The 24345-nt window shown below is 38.1% G+C and overlaps 1 protein-coding gene across 11 annotated transcripts in view; it reads right to left on the reverse strand.

Annotated features, from left to right (window-relative positions):
* The window catches only part of LOC126272844 (piezo-type mechanosensitive ion channel component), a 651486-nt gene that overhangs the window by 389786 nt on the left and 237355 nt on the right, over positions 1 to 24345 (reverse strand). For all 11 annotated transcript variants that reach the window (XM_049976053.1, XM_049976051.1, XM_049976056.1 and 8 more), the window contains 3 exons: positions 10350 to 10459; positions 5021 to 5287; positions 1316 to 1445 (listed from right to left, as the gene is read on the reverse strand). In XM_049976053.1, coding sequence (XP_049832010.1) covers positions 1316 to 1445; positions 5021 to 5287; positions 10350 to 10459 — 507 coding nt within the window. The remainder of the gene's footprint in view (positions 1 to 1315; positions 1446 to 5020; positions 5288 to 10349; positions 10460 to 24345) is intronic.

Consider the following 24345-nt stretch of genomic DNA (forward strand, 5'->3'; position numbering starts at 1 on the left):
CTCTCAACACCGGATCCGACACTGTACTCAGCTGCAATCCACTATCTCTATTGAAGGTATTGTCAGAAATTCCAAACTCTATGGCCTCATTTATCACACTATCCCAGAAGCCATTTGACCATTTAATAATGGACAACTCATTGAATGCAATTCAGTGTCTGTTTTCCAGAGCATTTTCTGCTACAGCTGACTTTTCGGGATAGCACAGACAGTAACACCTTTCACATTCTATGTGGCACTGTTCAATAGTGAAAACAGTCTGGCTGACATAGAACTGCCCACATCCACATGATATCTTGTAAATTCCTTGTGTTCTGAGGCCTACATTGTCTTTCACAGATTTCATTAGTTGCTAGATCTTTGCCGGAGGTCTGAAGATCGTGTCTATTTTATGCCTCTTCAGGAACTGACTAATCTTCCCTGTTGTCAAACCACAAAACATTAAGAATGCAACATGCTTGGTGTATTCTTCAGAGTTCTTCTTCTTTTGTGGCTTGGATGACACTGCTTGTGAGATCTGTTTGTTGTTGTAACCATTTTCTTTAAAAACTTTGCATAAGTGGCTCAATTCTCTCAGCAAGTTTTCAGTATCTGAGACGGTTTCAGCTCAATGTACTAAGGTCCTCAGAACTGACTGTTTCTGTGCTGAATGATGGAAGCTGGTGGCGTGCAGATACCGATCTGTGTGGGTGGGCTTGCAGTAAACACTATGACCTACATACCTATTGGGTTTACGTGAGACAAGCACGTCCAAGTACGGCAGGGAACCCTCCTTCTCTACTTCCATTGTGAAGTTGATGTGGTCATGGATGCTGTTGAGGTGCTCCAGGAACTCTTCCAACTTTTCTTGTCCATGTGGCCAAATGGCGGATATCACCACGGAAGCATGCATTCATACATAGCACTGCCTCTATTATATTGCTCTCAGGGAATGACAGAGAGCAGTCTTTACATATAGCCCTCCAGCCCATCCACCACCACCACCACCACCACCACATCCTCAATGCCCTCCCTCACCCACCAGCTGTGTATGCCCTAGCCACCTGCTACCACATGCAGGAGCTGCACAACTAGTATAAGTACTGCATTATCCACTGTAACTCAACACTTCATCAGAATAGAATAAGTATGATGTTTCCAAAATTTCATACTTTCTTAATGTTGCCACACAGCTGGATAGCTGAGAGCTTTTCATCAGATTCACAGAGTACATCTAGGGTAATACAATATGCAACAGTGACCTCACAAACCGATTACACGCGATTTGAAATTAAAGGATAGTAACATTGTAAAAGTAACTATAACAACTTGTTACCTGAGGTAGCAGTGTTGACAGTAACTTGCAAAGGAGCTGCTAAGTCGTGCAAGGCTGAAGTACTTCGCTGTTCAAATTTTTCTTGCATATACTGCCGTAGTGTTATCCAGAACATAACTGTGTATGCAATCTGAAAATTGGAAAATAAGATTAGGCACAGGAGAATGACTTAAGTAAAATACAGTAAACAAAGAGGCAATGGTGTGTATGATGCACCGTTACCTCATGAGGCGTTTACATCTTCAGGCACAGAAATAGGCACACATCTAAATTTAATTCCACTACTATACATAATGATCTATTTCTGTGTATCACTGAAATGTTATACAATTTTTGTCTTCTCTGCTGGTAACAAATTCATACCCTACAACACAGTGAAAATGTGTAAACATACCAAGAGGAGGTTATTTACTCATGGCCAAGGAAACTCCTATTTTATTCTACATCATATTTTGACCACATCTAGCGAGTATTTGTATTTGATAAAGCCTTTTTTCTTGTGATTTCATTCCAATTATGCTACACTGTTGTAGCTACCTTATTTTAAAATTCAAACTGTGAATCACATTAATAAATAAAATAATCACTTGAGTTCTAAAATTTGTTAATCTCAGCCACTTCAGGCATGAAGTCTGCACAAAAATATAACAGCTGAATCTGAATACTTAGTGTTGATACTTCTGTCAGCATGACAGTTAGTTCTTGTGAATGAACATTTTGCATTATCTCCCGTCTCTAATGAAATACCAGATAAGAAAATAATGAAACAACTACATGAAAAACAAAATAACTTGTTTCTAAGATACTAGGCATTCAAAGTGATCTTTTAATGGATAAATTATTGCAATTATATGATTTCATAACATGACCAGCACACAGCTAAAGCGACAAAGTGAGAGTGACACTGTTTTACTAATTTAGTAAATCTCAGTGCACCAGTTTAAAAATTACAATTAATTAACCATAACATTATGTTCAGATCTTCTGTGACACACTTTCCAAAACATCAATACTTTGGACAGATGAAAGGTACATAAAGATGTTCATACACACTCTTCAGAACATGGGGTTAGTTTCCACGTATAATACAAGGGAGTGCTGAAAAGTAATACCTCTGAATTCTTTATGAGAAAACTCTTAAAACTCTGTAAAGAAAACAATGTTATTAACATTTTACATCATTAGTCTTTGAGTCTACATATTTATTTCTCGATACAGTCACCCTGGTAATGAACGCTTTTTCCCCAACAAGAGACCACTATGTTGATAACATCACTGCAGAATGTCTGTCTCTGTTGATGGAGCCACAACCTCACTTCTGCGTGTATGTACTGCTTCAACACTACCAAGGTGAAGCACTTGCTGCTGCTCCTTAAGTTTTGGAAACAGATGAAAATTGGATGGGACTGTATGCAGAATGATCAATGACAGTGAAACCAAAGTATCAGATTGTTGCAGATGTCGTAGCACTTGCATTTGGTCTGGCAGTGTCATGCTGAAGGAAGTATGCTCCAAATATGGAAAAACTCTTCAAATTCATGAACACTGTTTCTCATGCACCAACATAGATGTTTTACACACCACCATGTTACAAGTTACAATTTGGAGCCCTCCAGCTGCACATGGTTGCAACCTGAGTCAGCAAAGCTGTAGAGTCTGTTGAGTATTATGCATGACATGTACTACCTCAACCAATATTGAGAAATGAATAAAAAATTTGATGGCATTACTTCTCAGCACATCCTCATATAAACAATAGGTGACTATTTCTTCCAAGCACTATTCAGTATAACTGTACTCTGCAACCTACATCGATCTGTAATCATTCTGTGCTCGAGCCTCTTGGCAATTTCCTATTTCTATAGGAATATAACACTTGTGACAAAGTATAACATTTATTTTTACCAGTGCTAATTTTATGAATTATGTAGTGTTGCCTCTGTTCTCTAGTATCTGTTTTTTGACCACAGGGAAGAAGGCAGTCGATTTAACATACTTCCTGTCTGCCATTAGATGAGAAAGGATGCACAGTACTTGTCACAAGTTTTGAAAGAATATTTATCTAGTTCTCTTGGCGTGAATGGAGACAGGAATTGATGATAATAATTTTGATGAAGGTGGCTGTTACACACTCTCTTAATGAATTTCAAGGTACCCTGCTGCAAAAAGATAGATGAAACTTTTCCAAAAGTTGTTTACTGTTTTTCTTATTTTTCATCAGTTTGGTTTATTCTGAACTGTGGAGAGCAGTTTATTTTCAGGATCTCTCACTCTCCTCCTCCTCCTCCTCATGAAATTTCATTCTTTCACTAATGTAACTGCCTTTTCTAATAACCACACATTCTTGGTGTTTGTACATTGTTTTTTTCCTAGTATGTCTTTAAGCTAGTTCAAAACACATCTTCACGTTTCAGCCAACCATTATGTGGTCAGTTTCATTGTAATAAGGAGTTGGAAATTCTATTGTTAATCTACTTTCACTCATTCTTGTAATAAGCCCATATAAATACTTTAATCTCTTCTTGCTCATTATGAATGTTACTTTCAATCAAACCTATAGATATACACATTTTTTCTATTTCTCTAAAGTCTGGGTTACATTGGAGTGACCCCAAGTGAACAAGCACCAGCAAATTAGAATTCTCTCTGGTTCAAATACAACCTGTGTGCAAGCAGACACCATGCAATCATGTTCAGTTCGCATTCATATCTGCATGCTTGTATTTTGCCAGTTGTAGGTTTTTCAGCAAAGCACCAAAGGAAGTTCATAAAGAGCATTTGTTGCAGTTTTGCAAGTGAGCTTGGTTGTTGACATTACTTGTGTGAGTGATGGAGTGGTCTGAAGAGAATGTAATGTTTCTGATAACAGAATATAGATGTCATAGGTCCTTGTGAGACCCACAGAAAAAATGCCAACAAAAGTAAATATGGTGGAAAATATCTTAAGCAAACAAAAATCCAAATTGGGACAAGAAAAAGAAGATAAATTCATTAGATGCTTTCATCAAGTGGAAATGGAGGCAATAAGTGCAAAATTAAATTATTAAAAACTGCCAATACAGTAAAATTTCTTGAAAGTAAACAAGTGCCTATATGTACCTATTTCCTGATTAAAATTTAAAATATACAAAAGACCTGACAATTGCCACTGCTTACATTCATTGCAGCTATATCTGCACCTCCTCTGTGCATGTAGTTCATATTGATGTGGCTTGTTTAATTATTTTTAAGTTTTTTTCCCACTCTTGCAGTTCATGTGCTTAATATAGTTCCTCATTCTCTGAAGTGAATTATGTTTGCTGTCAAAACCATGCAGTATTTGGAAGTACACAACAGAAAAGCCATTCACAAGTGCTCACTAAGGTTTAGTTTGGCAAACCAAAACATAGATGTGACTGGCTAAGCTCCTCGAGAGCTGTACATTTAGCATCACCTAACTATGATAATTTTATGGAATTATAAACATACAGAGAACATTGCATCACCTTTCTTCTCCTACCATTTCTGTGACAACATTTGAACAAACTATACTCCAAAACATAAAAAATTAAGAAGAAAAAAGATATTAACAGAAAAGTAGCCCAAGATGTCAAGGCTTATACATTTAACATATGAATCATTTATTACTCATAATAATTTCATAATCTCTAATCTGTATAACTTTATCATGTAAAACAACGACTTTAATCCAGTAAGGTTAAATACCTTTATTAACAGTGGTTCACAAGCTAACCCATCAGGTTTCTCAAAGCCAATTTGTTTCAGATTAACTCCTTTGACTTCCTGAGGCAACTCCGAATCATTTAAATCCATTCCATAAATATATTGTGCTATGAGCAGAAGCTCTGCATAAAAAACTAAGAATGGGGAGCTGCGCAACATAGCTCTGCGCTGATTTGGGAACATCCACAGTAAACTTGCCCATAACAGCAAAACAAATGTAAGCCAACTGTGGTGTGTAATACTCCATGCCTGAAAATTAATTTCATCATATTACTTTACTGAACTATAAGAAAGTCTTTACATACAACTTCAGTTATCAAAATTATGGTAAGAAGAGTGCAACTCCATGCAGCACATTCCTTCAGGATATTTAATATAAATATAGCCATTAAAAAGCATATATAAAGTTTTAAGTCTCTAGAAATGAAATCGACTAATATTTCCACTTTATTTAGTTGATTTTTATTTAATTGTAATAAATATATACAGAGCACATGATTATACAAATCTTTATTAACAGCAAGGAAATGAAAGCTGTGTAGTGAAGTCAACGATTAAGCATATTTAGTTCTAGTACCAGGTCTAAAAAAAAAAAGAAAATAAATTTATCTTAACTCATTCATTTATTATAAGAATTCCGTAACATCTGAAACTATTGACATTTAGTACGAGACAGTTAAAATATAAACCAACACCAAATTCCTCACATATATATATACAAAAATTTAAGCACTGTATTGCATTTCACTATAACATCCGACAGGAGTGTCATCACGTGTTAGTGCAGGATTAAGTGTTTGCTTAGTGTTAGTGGTGCAGTACCACATGATATAGCGAAGTGAACCGTGGTTGCCAAAGCAATTCCATGCCCAACTGTCAAGGACACGGTGTTTTTCCGCATGTTTCCTGCTAATTATATGTATTCCTTTTATTCCTCATTTTTGTGAATATTTCATGTTCACTCCTTACTGATTAATTGTTACAAAGTTGCTACAGGTTAACTAGTTCACTTTTAGAAGCAATTCTGCTTTCTGCAAAGCATCAGTGCATTAAAGCACAATATCTCTCTTCTGCCGATAAGGAAGCATGTCAGTAGATGAGGAACCCACAATGAAGCCCATATACCTCCAGATGAGTGTGTGTTTGTCAGTTCTGGTTATAAGCATGTGCAAATCAGCCAAAGTCCAGCCAAAATTGACAAGTAGTGACCCCCAACATGACACGTTAACTGGATGGAACTGAACCATAGCCGATTTTTATAAAGTTTACAGAATGTTTGAAGAACTGTCAGTGTTATTACTAGTGGTCCACTTGCCTCTGTTTTGGCCCAATAACCCACTCCTATGGTTTGTACAGTCTGTCTTTTGGGACAGAAAAGGTGTGATTTTTGTGGATTTCCTGGAACAGGCACTACAATAAACTCTCAAAGGTATTGCCCAACTCTGCACAATCTCAGAAGAGCAATACAAAACAAGCGCAGGGGAAAGTTGGGCTCAAAGATCTTGCTGATTCACGACAACGCCTGGGCCCACACGGCAAATGCCACTCGTGAAGATCTTGAATCTTTTAAGTGGGAGTTGTTTCCTCAACCGCCGTACAGTCCTGACCTGGCACCGAGCGACTTCCGCTTATTCCCAGCAATGAAGTGGTTGGCTATGCAGTGTTTTGATGACAACAGACAGGTTCAAGAAAAGGTAACCACGTGGTTGAAGGCGCAGGCGGCCGAATTTTATGACGAAGGAATTTCCAAGCTGGTCCATCGCTATGATAGGTGCCTTAATTTAAATGGCAACTATGTAGAATAGTAGTATTTCAGTGTAAATAATAAAAAAAATTCGAATACTTTATTTATTTATTTTTAATTCCAAAACATAATGTACTTTGTGGATAGCCCTCATACTAGGAGCCTAGTGACATTTGCTGAATTTCCCCAGAAGATTATGCCATAACGAATAACTGACTCAAAGTAGCAGTGATAAACTATCTTTCTGGTATCCATGTTTGTGACACCTGACAAAATACACATTGCAAATGCCAAGCTGTTCAGTTTATTTGCTAAGTAATCTATGTGTATCTTCCAATTTAAATTTTTATTACAATTTAGGCCTAATAATTTCACGTGGTTTGCTTCTGTGATATCCTGATCATTACAAGTTATCTTTACTTCTGTCCTTTCTAGTCATTTTGCTTCAAATTGCATCATTTTGGTTTTCATTACATTCAGTTTTAGTCCATTCTGATGGAACCAAGATTTGAGTTTTTCTAAAGTATTTTTGGCCTTTTCTGGAACACTTTCAGATACCTGTTTCAATTAGAACTGATGTATCATCAGCAAATAAGACTGAATGAACATGAATAGCAAGTGGTAGGTCATTTACACAAAAAAAGAAACAGATAGGGACCCAATATCGAGCCTTGTGGAACTTGTGGGACTTCTTGGGAAACTGTTTCCAGTTTGAGGAATAATTGGTTCCATTTGAAGTTAAAATTACTCTTTGCTTCCTATCTGACAGGTAAGAGCTAAACCATTTTAAAGCAGTGTCCCCAATCCCATATATCTGTAACTTGTGGAGGAGTAATGCATGGTTCACTGAATCAAAGCTTTAGTTGCATCACAGAATATTTCTGTGACCTTTATACCCTTATCTAATGTGTAGCATATTTTGTGGATAAATTCATTTATAGCATCCACAGTGCTCTTACCCTTATACTGTGACGTATGTTCAGAAATAGCTTTAAGGTTGACATTATTGTGCTTGATACTTACCATCTGCTTACAATCACTCACAAAGTAACTGATCCAACTGTTAGGCAGACCAATGTCATATTGTGGTGACACAATTAATCTAACTTTAAAGGCTATCACTGAATGGATAAAATGTGTAATAATTTTTGTACTGTTGCCTTCATATTCTCACCTTTTGCCTTCCTTCCATATGGCTACTGTTTTATATTTTATCACATTGCATGCTTCTTGTGCAATAACAGATTGCAGTATTCAGCAGTAGCTGTAACACATTGTTTTTATTATGTATAGTGCCATCATAAGTGGTGTCCCTGCAAAAAAACTATGGGTAGCAAGAAGCACATCAAGTGCGAATCTACAGCACCCATTAAAACAGATCATGCTTCACCAGATCAGTTGCTGAATGAATCAGATAGAGTGATTACCAATCTGGTTCTCAATGCTTCGTACTTTGGGACATTCATGTTAAGTTCCAGGTTTCATGCAGCCCTCAAACATTTTACCAGTTGGGCACACTACATCTTCCGCATCGTGTAGCAAGTCTTAATACCACCGTAAATGCAACAACAGCTGGACCTGTGGTTCAAAATGTTGCAACTTTCACTTACTGCTTATTGTGTGCATGATGACAAATTACTATTTATCCTCACCATGGATGTCACCTTCAACCATTACTTAAATAAGTTAAAATTTCAGAAGCTACCATACGACAAGTGTTGTTAATAGCTATCTCTCTTGTTAAGAGTGCTGTAATTTTGAACAACAGCGAAGACTCATCTTCATAGTTGCATGTGGGTGATTAAACGTACTATATTTTTACAAATTGACAGTTCAAGTATAGACCCATAAGCTAGTAATAGTGTTGCATCATAATCAGACACTATGCTAATAGAGGGTAACAGCTTCTGCTAGTGAAAGAGATCTGTATGGTCCAGCTAGACAAACATTCTCCAGTGGCAAATCAAGGAAATGCATGCAGACGCACTGACTCAAGAGCTGATGCAACATCAGCTGATGGGATATATGTGGCCCTGTCAATAAGTTGTCATGGAATTGGTACTGGTACCATTCAAGCTTTGGCCAAAAGCCAATGAAGTGAACATCCCCTTGTGATTATCCAAAAGATAACAGCAGCCATGTGCAGGCATCTACCAATGTCTGCAAGAAAAGTGTCCACAATAAGTAAAAATTTCCCAATGCTTTTGCTGCTATTCTTGACCTAAAGATGGTCATTTCCAATTTAGGCAGTGGATTTGTCGTCACACTCACCACTGGCAACTTGTAAGCTTTCATGAAACACCAGACTGACACAATGTTCTTGGCATTTTTTTTTGTTCATGCCATTTTACAGACATACCTCACTGGTGCAGGATCAGACACCTGTTTACCACCTTCGAATCAGGACCAACAAACTTCGGCTGACTCTTAGCATACAGCTGCTAATAACTGTAACATTCTTACATCTGGTAAACAAAGCATAGTAGTAACTTATGCTTCAAAAGGCCATTTCAGAAGAGTTTTTTATTAGCTCTCATGGAAAACCATTCTTGGTGCCAATTTCTTGTGCCATTACAATATAGATATTTCTGTACTCTGAGCACAAGCAGATGAGCTGGGAGATGGTTCATGGACATCATACAGTAAGCAGCTCCCACACCTTGCACTGCAGCCCTCCTGGTGACACACTGCAACATAATGCGATTAACAGCCCTCCTGCATCAGGTATCATGGTGACCGGATTGGATTCTATTGGCTCCAGCTCTAAGATGCAAGAGTACTCACTGAAGATTTTCATATGCTGAAGCATGCTTTCTGCAATTTAAATGGTAAGTTAAAATACCCAAGGTAAGGGGAACAAAACATTTCTACCAAGAGTAAAGTGGTATATTTCAAAATTTGTGTGAATTCTAAGAAATTAGAGGTTGCCTCAGCCAAAATGTGTAAATTGCAAGAACATTTTTCTCCAACACGATCTTTCATCTACATCTCACATATCTGAGCGTGCAACTGCTATAGAGAAAGCTACATGTTTTTCTGTTGTCATGTACAATGCAACAGACCACATTCCACATAACCACCAGACTTCCTGTAATTTTCAAGGTTAGAAAACTATTACAATTACAATCTCTATTCACAGATGATTCTGCAACTCAACATCATGACCAATGTACACTGCCTACAACAAACGATGCATGTAGCATGGAGTCTACAGCTTCAATGGCACAGCCTTCATTGCCATTGGATGTTGTTCAAGTGTCAACGGTAGCAGTCTGTACTTGGGCCAGGCTGTACACTATGAATACCCCTACGCCCTCCACAGCTTTATTTTTATATGGAGGGAGGGGTGTGGACAGTGGGGTTTACTCTGTTTCCCAACACTTCCTCCCATTCCCTGCCTTTTTCTCCTCTCTCCTACTTCACTAGACACAACTCTTGATCCCAGAACTGCAATTCCTACATTGTGTGATACGTTAGCAAGTTTTCAGTCTCATTTATGCTCCTGTCATTGACCCTATGTCTCTACAATTCAGTACAACTAGGGACAAGTTATTTTACTATACTTACCATCATTATTAAATTCGCGCCAATATATGAAGATCGGTTGATTAATTGAATTGTAAGTGTAATGCAGTCCAAAATAATTTCAAAGGCACTGCTTCTCAGCTCCTCTCCCTCTACAAAAAACAACAGATTTAATTGATGAAATGAGTTACAAAATTTTAAAAACAGAACAAAATTATGCCTGTAATAGTTGTCTTGTTAAATCACAGTAGTAGCTCAAAACACCACAAGTGGAATAATCACACTTGCTATGATATCACGCCTAACACAAATACTATTTTTTATTTCTTAATCTTATTTAAACCATATATGAAACTTACATGATATGTCAAAGTTTTTGTACAAGAATTATTTTTGAATAATTGTAGTTTATTATGAGGGCAGCACTACTTGTAATCTGAATGATCAATTAGTCTCTTATGCTTACGTTTTCTTGGTAGGCCTCCCCTTGTAACCATCACAGAACTTGATGAACAAACATGACCATTTGTACCATTTGATTTTCTGAGCAATGTTAGGTTTAGGTGATGTGTGATCTGATGACTAGATTGTCCAAATACCCTGTCATGATGGAAAAGCACACACATCCTTGCAGGCCAAGGACCTCTTCCAATAATACTGGAAACTCATTTTCAAAAAAAACTCTAAATAATGGGGCCCTGTAAGATGAAAATTTAACACAACAGGCCCGATCAACTGGTTTTCATACTACAGCACTTTTTTTACGGACAGCCGTTCTCGAAAATGTGTATCCACAAAGGTATGTGTGTTTTTGTTGGACTACCAGTTCATTTATGAGTGTTACTGATACCATCATGAGTGAAAGTGCCTTCAGGAGTTAATAATATTAATGGGATTACTTTGCTCCTAGCAATGACAAAAGTCCAATCACTTACTTTCACCATCTTCTCAAAGGTACTGAATCCACTCTAAATGATAAGGATTGCACATACATAATGTCTGTTATATGTGGAACACTGATACACGTGAAAATTCAGCATGTGCTTGTTGAAGAACTTTGTTCTAGCAACTGAATAATGAATGCTAATTCATCCACACCCTGTTGGTCTACACCTTCACATGAAATATGACTCCTGGGCACTAGACCAGTCTCACACAGTTTAGTGAATTATAACCAAGCACTTCTGCATGTAGCAGTCTGTGGTTAGGAAATCTTGTACCACGTTCTCTGCAAGCAGCAGCACTTCTATATCAAAACATGTATATTAATACCAAACCAGCATATTCAGCATTTGTAGGTATGTGCAAGAGGTTTAAATGATATAGTAGAATCAGCCAGTAAATAACAATCATAGTTAAAAATGCAATTATGTAAATTCAAGCACAACTTCACAACTTTAACTTCAAAATAAAAATAACAATCGATAAATAAACCCACAGTGAACGGTACACAAACTCATAAATGTAATCAGTTGTCACTCTGGAACCAATACAAATGGGATGCCTTCTATATGGAAGTTTTATTTGAATTATTTTATAATGTTACCTACTAAAATGTTTAGTTTTACTCCTGTATAGCTGAACTAATACTTCCCAGTGTTTCCTGATCTTCTCCATCTTATCAACTTCCTTTCATGATTCTCAAATCAAGTGTTGAGAATGCTCTGTGCAAAATTTTACAGGTGGATTCCGCTTTCCTCAAGACCATGTTCTCACACAATTTTTTATATTCTCTTCTTTGTCCTAATACCGAATTTCACCCCCATCACATTTAATTTTTCATCCCCATTAACAGTCTCTTATCTCACCGCACAGTCTTTCAGTCCCATCTCCATCTGTGGAGCCAGCAGAAATATGACCTTTTACTACTGTGATAATTGTTTGCTTCATTTCTGTCGTGTAATGTGTTCACTGTGCTTTTCATAGTAGCATTCCTCTCTTTCATTCAGTATTATATCTATTCCTGCATTATCACCGACTGATTTCATATGTATAACCATGTACTGCATTTCACTAATGCCATGGCAACTTCAATCTGCCCATTTCCATTTTTAAATTCTCCAACCCACCTAACCAATTAAGGGATCTAACATTCCGCATTCAGAAGCACAGAACACCACTTTTGTTTTTCCTGGTGACAACATCTTCATGCGTACTCCTCACACACTTGTACGAATAGTGTACTATTTCAGCTGTAGAATATTTTACTCCAGGAGATGCAGCCATAATTAGGCCACACAGTAGATTGACTCCTACATGACTTTGGTGGACATAATGGCTGTAGTTTCTCCTTTTAAAAGATAGGTCAAAACCTTTCTCTTTGAGGGTGTTGCTGCAGCATATGTGCAACATAACATGACTCCAATGTAGGTATAAAGTACCAGCACATAGGCTAGGGATTAGTGTGGCACTTGTGGTTTCCAACATGCGTGCAGGAAATGTGGAAACATATATGCAACAGCAGTCTTTATCAGTGTATTCCACTGATGAATTCTTCTCGGGTTATCAGCTGAATGGTGGTGTTGCCTTGTTGCAACGTTTCAATGAGTTCTGGTCAGAAGATGATGAGAACGAAACTCATTAAAATGTTGGGACAAGATGACGCCACCACTCGGCTGATAACCCGAGAAGAATTCATCATGTGGAAACATGAACTGTGGTGAATTTATTGCCTAAAAGTGTTCGAACAGGACCAATGTGCTGTTATTCTTTGCTCGACTGCCACAGGACAAACACAGCTAGACATCCATCGGAGAATGGATAATATGTACCTGGCCGAATGTCGGAAACCACCACTGTGGGATGGTGCGCCAAGGGGTGCTGCTGCTTCATGATAAAGCACATCCCCATATCGTAAATGCTGTAGTGCAGAAGTTATGTCAACTGAAGTGGAAGGCACTGAAGCACCTGCCTTATAGTCCTTATCTCTCCCCAAGTAATCATAACGACTTCAGTACTTTAACAAAAGGCCTTGAATGGTCAACAATTTCTGTCAAACAAGGATGTGCAACAGGCAGTTATGCACATCTTTATGCAGCAGGACACTGAGTTTTAGCAAATGGGCATCTTCAACCAGGTGCATAGGTGTGACAATTGCCCCAATGCTCACAGTGATTTGCACGATTGGTATACTGATTCTGAAATGTACAGCCTTCAGACAGAAACTTTTTGATCATCCCCTTACGATTGTTCACAGTACGAACACAGTAAGGTCTCATCGGTCAATCATCCAGACTATTAGATTTTTCTGGCCTCTCCAAAGATATACCTCTGTTATGATTGCATCTGGGTTATTCCATGAAATGTGAAATGTTTTACATTTGTAACACTTCCTATTCCTTTGTTAGTGGCAAATCAACACAGCTCACACAGGTTTATCAGAGCTATTATTATTATTATTATTATTATTATTATTATTATTATTTCCTGTCTCAGACGTTATGTCTGGTTAAAAATGCAAAGTGACGCGGACCTTTATCAAGTGTGACTTCCTTTTAACTGTACGGTATATGTTACATTGCATTTAGGAACTTTCGGGTAATTGAACATGTATCAATAATTACAGATTTCTGTAGTCGTATATATACATTTGGATGTAGCTGTATTGCATTGATGTACTGGTGGATAATGTGTGGTATGACACTCCTGTAGTTGACAGTATAATTGGTATGATGCCAACTTTATCCTGATGCCACATGTCCTTGACTTCCTCAGCCAGTTGGATGTATTTTTCAATTTTTTCTCCTGTTTTCTTCTGTATATTGGTTGTATTGGGTATGGATATTTTGATTAGTTGTGTTAAGTTATCCTTTTTATTGGTGAGTATGATGTCAGGTTTGTTGTGGTGTTGTTTTATCTGTTATAATGGTTCTGTTCCAGTATAATTTGTATTCATCATTCTCCAGTACATTTTGTGGTGCATACTTTTATGTGGGAACATGTTGTTTTATTAGTTTATGTTGTATGGCAAGTTGTTGGTGTATTATTTTTGCTACATTGTCATGTCTTCTGGGGTATTCTGTATTTGCTAGTATTGTACATCCGCTTGTGATGTGATCTACTGTTTCCATTTGTTGTTTGCAAAGTCTGCATTTATCTGTTGTGGTATTGGGATCTTTAATAATATGCTTGCTGTAATATCTAGTGTTCATTGTTTGATCCTGTATTGCAATCATGAATCCTTCCATCTCACTGTATAAGGGTGTCCCAGCTATCTTGTCCACCCAAAGTATCTCTGGAACAATAACAGCTATTGGAAAACGACTTTCACTGGTATCAATGTAGGGCTGGGGCTCATGAATGTACATACTTGGAAACATTCTAAAACGAAAGAATATGTGTTTTTAACACAAACTTATGTTTTTTTTAAATGGACCTCCTATATTTTTTCTTCAGCAATCCATAGCATGACAAAGCACATACACAATGGTGTTGATTGCAATGCAATATTCCCAATACATCCCGAGATATTGAGACGCGAAGTTGACGCTTGAAACACCCGACATGCGCTGCTAGCGCACGTCCTGAGGCTCAGGCGTGAACCCCATGCTGCCCGTAATCGCGATGTGATTGACATGTGTAATCACACCTCCATACTTATTAAGAGGTCCGAAACGAATAATACGGTCTGCTGCCATCAACTCTCATAAGCACATAATGGTTTCCCTCTTCTTGCACGTTTTACATATCTACATACACAATATGAACCAGTACCGATTGGTGTACACCCATCAGGTTGTCTTATTTATCCTGCACACCCAAAATAAGGTTTATCTAATGCGTTATATGACCCATTGTGCCTGTCGGGCAGGGCCTGGCTCTACCTAGTCAAGTGTCCAACGTAGTTCCCACTACTGCCACAGTTACCACTTCGCCTTGTTTATGATTGCAACCCATACAAACTCCTGTACTTCACCACCCTCCGAGCATCCCACTTGTTGTTGCTTGCCAGAGTAGTCGTGCATCAGAGTACTCTAGTGACGGCACGGAGGTAGTACACATTGTGAATAAACGTTGTGTTGTGGAACTTAAACTGTACAGTATAATGTACACACATTAAGATATGGTAGAAATGCTGCTGATCTATGGAGAATGTACGTTGACGGGAAATTTGTTATGAGATTGCTTGTTTGTTGATAGTGCTGTAAGCGAACATTATGATTATTAAGTTCATATGTCTGTTTTCCACCCTACACTACATAACTGTACTGTACCCTGTTGTAGGTGGATGAAATGCTGTTCAGGCAGAACGACTGTACAGAAGACGATTCCCTGACAAGCCATCGCCTTCGCGCCGGATGTTTGGTCTTCTCACATCTCGTCTATGTGAAACGGGAAACTTAAATCCAAGACCTCGACCTCGTCCTAGAACATGCACAGATGAACATGCTGAAGTTGCTGTGCTTGCTACCGTAGCTGTGAATCCTCATATCAGCACACGTCAAATTGAACGTGAAGTTGGTGTGTCGAAATCAAGTGCACAGCGTATTCTTAAATGTCATAAATTTCATCCTTACCATGTTCATTTACACCAGGATCTTCATGGAAATGACTTCCGCAATAGGGTAACATTTTGTCAGTGGGCTCAGCAAAAACTTCTGACTAATCCAAATTTTTGCAGATGTTCTCTTTACCGACGAGGCATCATTCTCCAACAAAGGAATTGTCAATATGAGGAATATGCATTATTGGTCTGCAGACAATCCAAAATGGCTCCGTCAGGTAGAGCATCAACGTCTGTGGAAAGTTAATGTTTGGAGTGGGATTATTGGAGATACCATTATCGGACCTTTCTTTATAAATGGCATCCTAAATGGCAGACAATACTCCAGATTTATACGACACAATATTCCTGTTCTTTTGGACACCGTACCTCTGAACCGGAGAATGGTTATGTGGTATCAGCATGACGGATGCCCTGCACATAATGCCTTATGAGCACGACGACTTCTGAACCGTAAATTCCCTGGTTGGTGGATTGGACGAGGTGGCCCAGTTAGGTGGCCTGCCCGATCTCCGGACCTTACACCGCTGGATTATTGTCTTTGGGGAGCAGTGAAGGATGCTGTTTACCAACATGAACGAACAACACCAGAGGACATGAAGCAACGCATTATTGATGCTTGTACAGCCATCAAAGAGGAAACAGTAGCACGAAGTAGGGCATCCTTCATCCGCAGAGTGACCCTATGTATGCAAGCCAAAGGGCATCACTTTGAGCATGAGATGTGAACGCTATGTTTAGTATGTAGTGCTGGTATCACAGTGGAAGTTTCTACAAAGGGCCATTTTACACAGTGATGTTAAGAAACATTTGTTTGCAACAATTTGTCATTTCACGCATTAGATAAACATAACATTGATAATTATGTGATAATAAAACTAATTGGTTAAACATGTTTACATTCATCTTCTATGTCCTACCTGAACTTCCCAAATCAAAACATTTTTACCTAAACAACGGTAAAACTTTTAGTCCACTTGCTCATTTCACTAAAACCATCAACATGAATTTTACTATTAAGATTGAATGATTAACTGTCACTTGTGCTAGATCTACAGTAAAGTAAAGTTTTAACGTTGAACGGCATTACCTTTTTAGTAACGGATTAACGATAAGCAAAGTTAACTTTGTGAGTAACATTGTGGTACACAGATATGTTACAGAACAGCATCACCCCTAGCCTATGGGATAAATACCTCCTGGAATGTACAACGTCAATGCAGGATGGCAGCAAACCATATTATTCATTTCGGACCTCTTGATAAGTATGGAAGTGTGATTACACATGTCAATGACATCGCGATTACGGTTCACGCCTGAGTTTCAGGGCGTGCGCTAGCAGCGCATGTCGGGTGTTTCAAGCGTCAACTTCACGTCTCAATATCTCGGGATGTAATGGGAATATTGCAATGCAATCAACACCATTGTGTATGTGCTTTGTCATGCTATGGATTGCTGAAGAAAAAATATAAGAGGTCCATTTAAAAAAACATAAGTTTTTGTTGAAAAACACATATGCTTTTGTTTTAGAATGTTTCCAAATATGTACATTCATGGGCCCCAGCCCTACATTGATACGAGTGAAAGTCGTTTTCCAATAGCTGTTATTATTACAGAGATATTTTGGGTGGACAAGATAGCTGTGACACCCTGTATATTGCATTTTCTTAGCCATGTATTGGATGCGTCTTGATCAATGTGTGGCTGTGTTAGATGATACGGGTGCTTACCATGTAGTGTTTTCTTTTTCCAATTTACTTTCTTCGTATCTGTTGATGTTATGTGATTTAAAGGGTTGTAGAAGTGGTTATGAAATTGCAATGGTGTAGCCGATGTATTTGTATGAGTGATTGCTTTGTGTATTTTGCTAGTTTCTGCTCATTCTATAAAGAATTTTCTTAAATTGTCTACCTGCCAATAATATAGGTTTTTTATGTTGATAAATCCCCTTCCTCCTTCCTTTCTGCTTAATGTGAATCTTTCTGTTGCTGAATGTATGTGATGTATTCTATATTTGTGGCACTGTGATCATGTAAGTGTATTGAGTGCTTCTAGGTCTGTGTTACTCCATTTCACTACTCCAAATGAGTAGGTCAATGTTGGTATAGCATAGGTATTTATAGCTTTTGTCTTGTTTCTTGCTGTCAATTCTGTTTTTAGTATTTTTATTAGTCTTTGTCTACATTTTTCTTTTAGTTCTTCTTTAATATTTGTATTATCTATTCCTATTTTTTGTCTGTATACTAGATATTTATAGGCATCTGTTTTTTTTCCATCGCTTCTATGCAGTCGCTGTGGTTATCCAATACGTAATCTTCTTGTTTAGTGTGTTTTCCCTTGACTATGCTATTTTTCTTACATTTGTCTGTTCCAAAAGCCATATTTATATTATTGTTGAATACTTCCGTTATCTTTAGTAATTGGTTGAGTTGGTGATTTGTTGCTGCCAGTAGTTTTAGATCATCCATGTATAGCAAATGTGTGATTTTGTGTTGGTATGTTCCAGTAATATTGTATCCATAATTTGTATTACTTAGCATGTTGGATAGTGGGTTCAGAGCAAAGCAGAGCCAGAAAGGACTTAATGAGTCTCCTTGGTATATTCCACGCTTAATCTGTATTGGCTGTGATGTGACATTATTTGAATTTGTTGGATATTGAGTGTGGTTTTCCAATTTTTCATTACTATGTTTAGGAACTGTATCAATTTAGGATCTACTTTGTATATTTCCAATATTTGTAGTAACAATGAGTGGGGTACACTATCAAAAGCTTTTTTGTAATCAATGTATGCATAGTGTAGCGAACTTTGTTCAGTTTTAGCTTGATATGTCACCTCTGCATCTATTATCAGTTGCTCTTTACATCCTCGTGCTCCTTTGCAACAGACTTTTTGTTCTTCATTTATAATTTTGTTCTGTGTTGTATGTGTCATTAATTTCTGTGTAATGACTGAAATTAATATTTTGTATATTGTTGGTAGACATGTTATGGGGTGATATTTTGCTGGGTTTGCTGTGTCTGCTTGATCTTTAGGTTACAGATAAGTTATCCCATGTGTAAGTGTATCAGGGAATGTGTATGGGTCTGCAATGTAACTCTTAAATAATTTAGTTAGATGTGAATGTGTTGAGGTGAACTTCTTTAGCCAGAAATTTGCTATTTTATCTTTTCCAGGGGCTTTCCAATTGTGAGTAGAATTAATTGCTTTGGTGACTTCATGTTGCAAAATTATCACTTCAGGCATTTGTGGTTGTTGTTGTTGTTGTTGTCTTCAGTCCTGAGACTGGTTTGATGCAGCTCCCCATGCTACTCTATCCTGTGCAAGCTTCTTCATCTCCCAGTACCTACTGCAACCTACATCCTTCTGAATCTGCTTAGTGTATTCATCTCTTGGTCTCCCTCTACGATTTTTTTTTTACCCTCCACACTGCCCCCCAATGCTAAATTTGTGATCAGTTGATGCCTCAAAACATGTCCTACCAACCGATCCCTTCTTCTAGTCAAGTTGTGCCAAAAACTTCTCTTCTCCCCAATCCTATTCAATACCTCCTCATTAGTTACGTGATCTATCCACCTTATCTTCAGCATTCTTCTGTAGCACCACATTTCGAAAGCTTCTATTCTCTTCTTGTCCAAACTAGTTATCGCCCATATTTCACTTCCATACACGGCTACACTCCATACAAATACTTTCAGAAACGACTTCCTGATACATAAATCTATATTCGATATTAACAAATTTCTCTTCTTCAGAAACGCTTTCCTTCCCATTGCCAGTCTACATTTTATATCCTCTCTACTTCGACCATCATCAGTTATTTTACTTCCTAAATAGCAAAACTCTTTTACTACTTTAAGTGTCTCATTTCCTAATCTAATTCCCTCAGCATCACCCGATTTAATTTGACTACATTCCATTATCCTCATTTTGCTTTTGTTGATGTTCATCTTATATCCTCCTTTCAAGACACTCTCCATTCCGTTCAACTGCTCTTCCAAGTCCTTTGCCGTCTCTGACAGAATTACAATGTCATCGGCGAACCTCAAAGTTTTTACTTCTTCTCCATGAATGTTAATACCTACTCCAAATTTTTCTTTTGTTTCCTTTACTGCTTGCTCAATATACAGACTGAATAACATCGAGGAGAGGCTATAACCCTGTCTCACTCCCTTCCCAACCACTGCTTCCCTTTCATGTCCCTCGACTCTTATGACTGCCATCTGGTTTCTGTACAAATTGTAAATAGCCTTTCGCTCCCTGTATTTTACCCCTGCCACTTTTAGAATTTGAAAGAGAGTATTCCAGTCAACATTATCAAAAGCTTTCTCTAAGTCTACAAATGCTAGAAACGTAGGTTTGCCTTTTCTTAATCTTTCTTCTAAGATAAGTCGTAAGGTCAGTATTGCCTCATGTGTTCCCACATTTCTACAGAATCCAAACTGATCCTCCCCTAGGTCCGCATCTACCAGTTTTTCCATTCGTCTGTAAAGAATTCGCGTTAGTATTTTGCACCTGTGACTTATTAAACTGATAGTTCGGTAATTTTCACATCTGCCAACACCTGATTTCTATGGGATTGGAATTATTATACTCTTCTTTAAGTCTGAGGGTATTTTGCCTGTCTCATACATCTTGCTCACCAGCTGGTAGAGTTTTTTCATGACTGGCTCTCCCAAGGCCGTCAGTAGTTCTAATGGAATGTTGTCTACTCCGGGAGCCTTGTTTCAACTCAGATCTTTCAGTGCTCTGTCAAACTCTTCACGCAGTATCGTATATCCCATTTCGTCTTCATCTACATCCTCTTCCATTTCCATAATATTGTCCTCATGTACATCACCCTTGTATAAACCTTCTATATACTCCTTCCACCTTTCTGCCTTCCCTTCTTTGCTTAGAACTGGGTTGCCATCTGAGCTCACGATATTCATACACGTGGTTCTCTTCTCTCCAAAGGTCTCTTTAATTTTCCTGTAGGCATGATCTATCTTACCCCTAGTGAGATAAGCTTCTACATCCTTACATATGTCCTCTAGCCATCCCTGCTTAGCCATTTTGCACTTTCTGTCGATCTCATTTTTGATACGTTTGTATTCATTTTGCCTGCTTCATTTACTGCATTTTTATATTTTCTCCTTTCATCAATTAAATTCAATATTTCTTCTGTTACCCAAGGATTTCTAGCAGCCCTAGTCTTTTTACCTACTTTATCCTCTGCTGCCTTCACTACTTCATCCCTCAGAGCTACCCATTCTTCTTCTACTGTGTTTCTTTCCCCCATTCCTGTCAATTGTTCCCTTATACTCTCCTTGAAACTCTGTACAACCTCTGGTTCTTTCAGCTTATCCAGATCCCATGTGCTTAAATTCCCACCTTTTTGCAGTTTCTTCAGTTTTAACCTACAGGTCATAAACAATAGATTGTGGTCAGAGTCCACATCTGCCCCTGGAAATGTCCTACAATTTAAAACCTGATTCGTAAATCTCTGTCTTACCATTATATAATCTATTTGATACCTTTTAGTATCTCCAGGGTTCTTCCACGTATACAACCTTCTTTCATGATTCTGAAACCAAGTGTTAGCTATGATTAAGTTGTGCTCCGTGCAAAATTCTACCAGGCGGCTTCCTCTTTCATTTCTTAGCCCCAATTCATATTCACCTACTATGTTTCCTTCTCTCCCTTTTCCTACACTCGAATTCCAGTCACCCATTACTATTAAATTTTCGTCACCCTTCACTATCTGAACAATTTCTTTTATTTCATCGTACTTTTCTTCAATTTCTTCATCATCTGCAGAGCTAGTTGGCATATAAACTTGTACTACTGTAGTAGGTGTGGGCTTCGTATCTATCTTGGCCACAATAATGCGTTCACTATGCTGTTTGTAGTAGCTTACCCGCATTCCTATTTTCCTATTCATTATTAAACCTACTCCTGCATTACCCCTATTTGATTTTGTGTTTATAACCCTGTAGTCACCTGACCAGAAGTCTTGTTCCTCCTGCCACCGAACTTCACTAATTCCCACTATATCTAACTTTAACCTATCCATTTCCCTTTTTAAATTTTCTAACCTACCTGCTTGATTAAGGGATCTGACATTCCACGCTACGATCCGTAGAACGCCAGTTTTCTTTCTCCTGATAACGACATCCTCCTGAGTAGTCCCCGCCCGGAGATTCGAATGGGGGACTATTTTACCTCCGGAATATTTTACCCAACAGGACGCCATCATCATTTAATCATACAGTAAAGCTGCATGTCCTCGGGAAAAATTACAGCTGTAGTTTCCCCTTGCTTTCAGCCGTTCGCAGTACTAGCACAGCAAGGCTGTTTTGGTTAATGTTGCAAGGCCAGATCAGTCAATCATCCAGACTGTTGCCCCTGCAACTACTGAAAAGGCTGCTGCCCCTCTTCAGGAACCACACGTTTGTCTGGCCTCTCAACAGATACCCCTCCATTGTGGTTGCACCTACGGTACGGCCATCTGTATCGGTGAGGCACGCAAGCCTCCCCACCAACGGCAAGGTTCATGGTTCATGGGGGGGGGGGGATGGCATTTGTGGTATCATCTTGTATGTGTCTGTTTCTGCTTCTATCCACCGTGCATGCCTGTTATGTTGTACCGGGTTTGATCATATGTTGCTCCAGAAGTATTCCATGTCTGTTATGTTTGGTGGATTGTCTATTTTGATGTGTGTGTTATCTACTGCCTGGTAAAATTTCTTTTGGTTTGTGTTGAATGTTTGGTTTTGTTTCCATCTATTTTCAGTTTTTTTTGTATCTTCTAAGTCATTTGGCCAATGCTTGTAATTTCTGCTTCTTTTCATCTAATTGCTCTATCGCTTCTTGTTGTAAGATTTTACCTAACCTTTTTCATTTTTTTTTCTGACATTTGATGTCTTATAAATTGTGTTAGCTGTCCGATGTCTTTTCTCAGCTTTTCTATTCTGATCTGTAGCCTGTGTTGCCATGCTGGTTTGGTGGATTTCTTCTGTGTGTTGGTTGGTTCTGATCTCTGCCTAGTGTGTATATTTAGTGTAGTGAGTGCTCCTATATAAACCAGTAGTTGTAACGCTTCCATAGTTGTGTTTTCATTTATTTTGTTGTGTATGATTGTGTTGATAGTTTTTATTGTTGTTTCGACTTGTGGGTTATTTGGCGGTCTATGCAAGAATGGTCTAATGTCTGTATTTGTCTCTTTGTATTCTATATATGTCAGCTGAAATTCTTCTTCTATATCTAACATGTGTGTCACTTCGTGTTCTATTTGTACTTGTTCTGGTGGCAGTCTTAAGATTTCGTTTTCCTCTGATTGTTTAATTGATGTGTGTTGTTCTTTGTTTGTTTGCTCTGGGATGTTTGAGCCCATTACTGTATTTTTTTTCTTTTTCTGATTGCACATTATTTTGTTCCAATATTTGTTGTACTTGTTGTTTGATATTTTCTAATTCTGACTGGGGTATACTGTTATTTTTGATTATTACACAGATCTGATCAGCTAGTCGTTGTTCTGTTCAAAATTTTAATTCTGGGTATCTGGTAATAAATGTTGTGTATACTTGTGATCGGTATCCAGTTGTGTTGGTTCCTAGGTTTGTTGCTTGGTAATAACAGAACATGAGGTGTCGATTAACTTCATCTGACCATCTCATCCTCTGTCTTTGTTTTCCTTCTAGAGTGGTTGCAGGAAGCATATCCTGTGAAACACCTCTATTTGATTTAAATCATTTTCCAGATGGCTAGCAGTGTCGTTACCATTGTGGGCGGGCATAAGGTTAAAGCGTCGTCCCCGACCATGACGGGGCTTGTCCGAGGCTTCTTTAGTTGTGTCCTGAACTAACTAATCACACTAAAAGGGGGGTTAGCCCTATTAGTGGTTTGTTCTTTTCGTCGCCTTTTACGACTGGCAGAACATACCGGAGGCCTATTCTTGTCCCGGGCCTTCACGGGGATTATTATCATTATTATTATTATTATTATTATTATTATTTTATTATTATTATTATGTTAATACTTCAATTTAAACTGTACAAATGTTACATCTGTAACCATGGAAAGCCACACCCGTGGTACGACTATCTGTATCACTGAGGCCCGTAAGTCCCCCCACGTCAGTAAGGCCCATGGTGCTTGAGATAATTTCAAGGTGAGTATTGGCCAACAATTCTGTCTCATAATTTCTTTGGTAGGCAGATACAATCACTGGGCAATTCAAGATAAACACTGTGATTACAAATGGCTACAGCTATTTAATGCATTATGATACACCAATAGCAATTACAGTGAATGTAAAATAAAGTTCAAATGGTTTTACATACTTTATAGGTGTTTTATCTGAGTCTCCTTGGTCGCATGGATAATATCTGCTGCAATAATCTATTTCACAACATTTGTTCTGATACAGGGAGTCACTAATATGTAACGAGCATTTTTATTTCTGGAACAGTTTTTGGAAAAAAAATTTGTTTTTAAGTGTAGTTGCTTGAATAGGAATAAAATGATACTGTGTTCATTAATTTTAATAGTAA

This window comes from Schistocerca gregaria, chromosome 5 (assembly GCF_023897955.1).
Source record: "Schistocerca gregaria isolate iqSchGreg1 chromosome 5, iqSchGreg1.2, whole genome shotgun sequence".
Taxonomy (NCBI): Eukaryota; Metazoa; Arthropoda; class Insecta; order Orthoptera; family Acrididae; genus Schistocerca; species Schistocerca gregaria.